General features: G+C 35.0%; 2 protein-coding genes across 2 annotated transcripts; both read left to right on the top strand.

The window, feature by feature from the left end:
• Positions 1-446: 446 nt before the first annotated feature.
• Positions 447-3823, top strand: LOC142639540 (uncharacterized). The gene is made up of 3 exons (XM_075813701.1): positions 447-2416; positions 2497-2668; positions 3071-3823. Exons 1-3 carry the CDS (start codon positions 447-449, stop codon positions 3821-3823), a joined length of 2895 nt encoding a protein of 964 aa, XP_075669816.1.
• Positions 3824-4776: 953 nt separating this feature from the next.
• On the top strand, positions 4777-6488 carry LOC142639539 (uncharacterized). The gene is made up of 5 exons (XM_075813700.1): positions 4777-4818; positions 4929-5153; positions 5609-5701; positions 5802-5903; positions 6213-6488. Exons 1-5 carry the CDS (start codon positions 4777-4779, stop codon positions 6486-6488), a joined length of 738 nt encoding a protein of 245 aa, XP_075669815.1.
• The last annotated feature ends 340 nt before the right edge of the window (positions 6489-6828 follow it).

The raw sequence follows: 6828 nt of genomic DNA, 5'->3' as shown, positions 1-6828 counted from the left end.
GTTTCTTAAATTAAGGTGAAATTGTGTAAATGGAATGTGTGTTAATTCTTGGTTTGTGTTTTCATGAAATCACATTATAGGTATTTCTTGTAAATCACGTTATAGGAATGGATAAGAGTTGGATGAAACTTACCAATAGAAGGTCGTGAGAATATTTAGATGGAGTCTAACAATTTCTGAATTTTGCATCTAACCATGCAAACTCGGATGGAATGATTTCATGTCTGTGTAAATAATGCGTGCATACAAATTTGTTGCCTATAGATGTTGTAAAGACTCACTTAGTGTCAAAAGGGATTTGTAGGGGTTATGGCCCCTGGATTTTTAATGGGGAATCATCGTTTGCAAAGACTTCTACTGAAACTCCTAATAGTCATCCCCAAGAAAACCCGATAGAGTATGCTGATCTTCGTGACATGTTGCATGACATGTTCCCCATACAAGATATGGCATCTAGGCCAACAGAAGAAGTCCCTAGTGTGCACCAACCCATAGAAGGCCCTGGAGAAGGTCCTAATGAAGATGCACTTCAGTTTATGAAATTGCTTGAAGATGCTAATCAACCTTATTATGAAGGTTGTAAGCATTTTAGCAAATTGTCAGTCATTGTGCATTTGTACCACATGAAGTGTCTTAATGATTGGACCAACAAATCATTTACCATGTTGTTGCAATTTTTGCTTGATTTTCTTCATTCAAATGCTAAGTTGCCAAAAGATTGTTATGAGGCTAAGAAAATTATTAAGGATCTGGGCTTGAGCTATGAGAAGATTCATGCTTGTCCTAAAGATTGTATTTTATATTGGAAGGACAATTCGAACCTTGAAGCTTGTCCAAACTATAACCTTTTAGGATGGGAAAGTAATGAGTCTAAAGGTCAACAAAGTACTAATGCTTCCTCTAAGAGAAGAAAAAAGAAAGCTGCAAAGATCCTACGGTGGTTCCCCTTAAAGCCAAGATTGAAGCGACTATTTATGTCTCCTGAAACAGCCAATCATATGAAGTGGCATGCCAATGGTCGTGTGAATGACGGGTTAATGAGGCATCCTGCTGATTCTGAAGCTTGGAAATTATTTGACTCTAAGTACATAGAGTTCTCATCTGAGCCTTGTAATGTAAGGCTTGGATTAGTAGCTGATGGATTCAATCCATATGGAAATATGAGTACTACTCATAGTACATGGCCTGTCATTTTGATCCCATACAATCTCCCTCCATGGATGTGCATGAAAAGGCCTTATTTCATGCTATCCTTATTGATTCCTGGTCCAACCTCACCCGAGAACGATATAGATGTGTACTTACAACCTCTAGTAGAGGAACTGAAGGAGTTATGGGATGTTGGAGTAGAAACGTTTGATGTGTCTCCCAAAAAATCATTCCAAATGCATGTTGCATTATTGTGGACCATAAATGATTTTCCTGCATATGGTGATATCTTAGGTTGGAGTACCAAAGGGCGACTTCCATGTCCCTCTTGTAACTATGATAGTCAATCTCGTTGGTTAAGATATGGAAGGAAATTTAGTTACATTGGACACAAGCGATTCTTGGATAGAGATCATAAATTCCGTAAGCAAAAAAAATTATTTGATGGGCGTGATGATATGAGACCAGGTCCTATTACAATACTTGGAGGGGAAATCATGTTACAAATGGATGTTGTAGCCGAACATGTGTTTGGGAAGAAAAAAGTTAATTTGACCAATAAAAGAAAAAGAGGGGAGGATGCCTTAACTGTGTGGAAGAAGAGAAATATATTTTTCACCTTGCCTTATTGGGGGGACCATGTGTTGCGTTACAATCTTAACGTGATGCACATTGAAAAGAATGTAGTGGATAATATATTTGGCACATTGTTGAATTTGGATGGCAAGACGAAGGATAACTTAAAGGCATGCCAAGACTTAAAGGATATGGGTATAAGAAGTAGACTTCACTTGGAAAAGGTTGGGAATGATCAGACACGTATGCCACATGATTGCTACCATATGAATGCTAGTGAAAATGATGGTTTTCTGCAAGTTTTGAAAGATGTAAGAGTACCAGATGGATATTCTTCAAACATCTCACGTTGTGTTAAACTCGAAGAACGCAAGATTAGTGGGATGAAGAGCCATGATAATTACATCTTAATGCAGCAGCTTTTTCCAATAGCAATACATGGATCTTTGTCCCCTGAAGTGAGTAGGAGTTTAATTGAATTATCTTGTTTCTTTAGGGATATATGTTTGAAAGTACTAAATGTGGAGGAACTTAAGGCTCTTGAAAAGAGAATTGCAGTGACATTGTGTGAGTTGGAAAGGACATTCCCTCCCTCTTTCTTTACAGTGATGGTACATCTAGTCATGCATTTGGCTAGCGAAGCCAAAGTTGTTGGCCCAGTTCATTACCGTTGGATGTATCCCATAGAGAGGTAACACATATATTAACTTGGTCTATTTGGTTTTGTTTAACTTACTAATTTTTCGCTGTTGATCTTTGGTTTTCCAATAGGTACTTGTCAAGACTTAAATCTTATGTGCATAATAAAACTTATCCAGAAGGCTCCATTGCAGAAGGGTATATAGCAGAGAAATGCTTAACATTTTGCTCACGCTATTTTAAATCTATTGAAATTGCATTCAATCGGCCTGTAAGGAATGTTGAGGAATCCATGGGTGCAGTAGTGAGCATTACACTAGATTCAAATTCATGGATCTAAGCACATCATTATGTGCTATTCAATTGTGAAGAAATCACTCCATTTCGCGAGTAAGTGATATGTCCTTATGTATTCTTTAACGGCATTCCGATACAATACTCTAGATTAACACTAACACGTTTGTCTACACAATGTACACATAGCGGAGATCAAGGCCGGTTTTCCTTTTCATGTGACCGATGATGTTATTCAAAAGTAGCACATAGAGAAATTCTGCCCTTGGTTTAGGGAATATGTAAGTAAAGCATATATATATATATATATATATATATATATATATATATATATATATTTTTTTTTTTGTTGTATTTTCGGTTGTAACACTTTAGATATCATACTTATAATAAAAGTCTTCCTCTATAATAGGTGATGTCAATGGATGTCTCTAAGAGAAAGGAACTCTCTGATAAAGTTAGATGGTTTGCTCGATATCCAGATAATGAAGCAAAATGGTTCAAACGTTATGTCATAAATGGTTTGAAGTTTCGCACTAAAGATTTTGAGACAATTAGAAAAACTCAAAATAGTGGAGTTTGTGTTGTTACGGAAGGTGATGCTACTTATTATAGTGTACTAATCGATATTATTGAGTTGAACTACTCTAACAAGTATCGATATATATTATTCAAATGTCAATGGGCTAATGTTATTCGTGGGAGAGGATGCAAAAAAGATGACTTTGGCTTTCTCCTTGTCAATTTTTCAAGATTGATACACAAGGACGATCGATTGATTGACGAACCTTATGTATTAGCATCTCAAGTTTCGCAAGTGTTTTACGTGGAGGATGTGAGACATAAAGATTGGGTGGTGGTGGTCCAAACAAAACCTAGGGAGGTGTTTGATATTGGTATTAAAGCTATAGATGATGATGAAGAAGTGGATACATATATGGAGAATGTCCTTTATAATGTAACTATTGATGATGCATGTGATGATGCAAATGACAACCATGCTTGGGCTCGAGTTGATGAAGAAGGAACCATTTATGATACATCGTTGATTAGTGAGGATGAATTTCCTGAACAAGACTTTATCGATGATGAAGAGCTTAGTGATGATATTTATGAGTCTAATGGTGATGAGTCCAATGATGATGGGTCTAGTGATGATGAGTAGTGGTGATGAGTCTAGTTAATACTATTGGGTATAAGTCTATGAAACCTTATCTTATTTTGGGTATTTTGATGGTGTAATTGTTTGCTTTAGTTTCCTTTTTATGTTCTCTAATCTGATTGTTAGAAGCTGAAATTTGTGGTCTTGTGTTAGCAATTTGAAAGGTTCAAGATATTATGGTCAATTGGATGCCTATTAATGTCTTCTAACATGTATACTACTATATGCTGCTAAAATAATAGTGATATTTGGGGCTCTCATTGAAAATATTGTATTTGTGTTGTTTAAGGGTAGTCTTATATAGATTTGCTCTATGAGAAGTTTTACTTGTACCATTAATTGTCATTGTGCTTATATACTTGTTTATTTCAGACTTTGACACTTGAAATGGGAAGGCGAAAGGCAAATCTACGCACTCGTTCTAAGAGTTTAACATTGGAAAGAGCTTCTTCACAAGATGTGGATGAAGTGGGGGACCAAGAAACGCACGAAGCTTCTATAAAAGATATGAACCTTTTACTCAATAGTTTACCATTCATACGCAAGGTATGGGCATGTAAGTTGTGAACCTTTATATTAAATTTTATGAAACAAATGGGCTTTTGCATGGTTCAATTTTTTAATTGAACCAAAGTTTTTAATTGGTCATAAGCAAAGTAATGACCACTTGTTTAATAGAATATTTAGATTCATCCTTAGCTTTTCATGCTTTGTTGTTTAACATTGGTTCATATAGTCTCCTTCAAAATTTAGATGTGCAACCAGCTGTACGTGACACTCGCGGGCCAAGCAAGTACTTGGATGTTTGGGATTTTCCTGATGACGAAGAAATTGAGTTGCCACTAAATAGTTTGCATCAGCCAGTTGATGATGGGGCGAGGAATTTCACTGGTTTCTTGGGTACAGTTGCGCAGAAACTCCACATGTGCCCAATTAGATATCTTAATTGGAAGGAAATGCCTGAAGAACTTAAAGAAGAGTGTTGGCGTGTTGTAGAGGTATTAAAGAAGTTATAATAATTGCAATTATGACATTTTGTACTAAGTTTTACATAAGTATTTTAGCATGAACACATTTGTAATTTGATAACTCAACTATTTGATTGTAGCGTAAATACAGTGTCCCTATTAATCCTATTGCATATGTGGCTCTGAAAACATTTACCTTGCAAAAAATTGGGAAGACTTGGAGGGATCATAAGTCTAGGATGAAGAAACAACATTATATACCTCATTCAAGAAACAAAACACGGGTAAAGAACAACCCACCCAAGGGATGCATACCACAAGATTGGGATATATTTGTCGATCATTGGTATACTGATAATGCAATGGTATGTTTGTTTTCTCTCTCTTTTCCATCATGGATCATACCAAAAGGAGAATGATTATTGAGAAATTAAGAGAATAAATATTGGATTGCTTTCAGATAAGATTTGTTAGTTTTATGTGGGCTTTTTGTGAAACTGATATATATGAGAAGTTGTGTTTCATATTTCATATTTGTTTAATTTGGTAGAAGTCTTGGAGGTGGTAAATGCTAGTTTGTCTCAATGTTCAAAAACAAAGGCAAGTGTGTGGTGTTTAATGTTTTGATGTCCACTATATTGCTGCAAGTGAAGCTTTTATTATCAAATTGTTACTCTTTATCATCATGTAGTTCCTCCCATTCTTTTACTTTGGTTTCCAATAGATACCAAATGATATTTCATAGGTTTGGCTTTAGCTAAAGGTGGCTTTAGATCCTCAAAGCATACTGTATATAAACATGTAATTTTGTTGAATGTAGATAGAGTCAGAGAAGAATAAGGACCGTCGTTCTAAACAGGATGACTTACATACTGTTGGCTCTTGTAGCTATGCTGTGCATGCTGCAAAAAAGGTAATAAGTATTATAACACTTTTTAAATGATTTCGACTTCTTCCAAAGTTTATGTAGAACTTTGTATCATCATTACATATATATGTTGTTCATAATGTAGGCAAAAACGGATGGGCAACCTGTAGAGCGTGCAATATTATATCAAATACTACATACTCGTAAAGATGGAACTGCAATTAATCCTATAGTGAAAGCAAAAATGGTGAGTAATTTCTCCATTGTAGATGGGGGTAAACAAAATAGGAATTTAAGAAACAATATTGTATATAGAAACAATACTACCACTTGTGTAACTTTTTTGAAATCCCAAGTCCCATCCTATATATATATATATATATATATATATATATATATATATATATATATGTATGTATGTATGTATGTATGTATGTATGTATGTTGTGGGGTCATTTTAACAATATGATTTCTAACTTTTTTTTTTGTTTTGTTCAAACCCACATATCAGGACAAAATGAAGGAATTGTTGGAGATGTCTTCTAATCAATTGTAGTCATCTAACACGAGTGGTAGTATTGCATGGTCAATAGATGATGTGTTTGCCAAAGTGATGGGTAAGGAGCGTAAAGGTCGTATTCGTGGGGTGGGATTTGGTCCAAGCCTAAGTGGTCGAAGTAGCAAGAGTGCTCTCACGAACATTGAAATACACTCAAGTCAAGCAAGGGACAATGAAGTTGCACAACTGAAGGCTTCCTTGGCTACTATGGAGGAGAAACTAGCGGGTTTTGATGAAATGAAGCAAAGACTTAGTCAATTTGAAGAAATGTAGAAAAGAATGGCTCGCATGCTTCAACAAATGCAACAAATTTCTCCTCAATGCAATCAGGTATATTAACAAAGACTTAGTTAATGTTTTGAAGACATTTTTATTTTAGAAAGAATAAAAATGCATTTTTTATTATAAAGAATACAAAATTGAACTTGAAAGTTTAGTTGCAAGATAAATATAAAAAAAAAAAATTAAGCAACACCTATTGAAAATGCAATATTGACTGGCAGGATAACATTTTCTTGTCATTCTATTCCATTTATACGCACTTATTGAGTAACCATACTTTGTATGAAGAATACAAATATTTTCTCTTGAGAAAACCAACTATGGTTGGAAG

Source organism: Castanea sativa, chromosome 6 (genome assembly GCF_040712315.1).
Source record: "Castanea sativa cultivar Marrone di Chiusa Pesio chromosome 6, ASM4071231v1".
NCBI classification, from domain to species: Eukaryota; Viridiplantae; Streptophyta; class Magnoliopsida; order Fagales; family Fagaceae; genus Castanea; species Castanea sativa.
The sequence above is the reverse complement of the archived record's forward strand: the minus strand, read 5'-3'. Positions and strand labels throughout refer to the sequence as shown.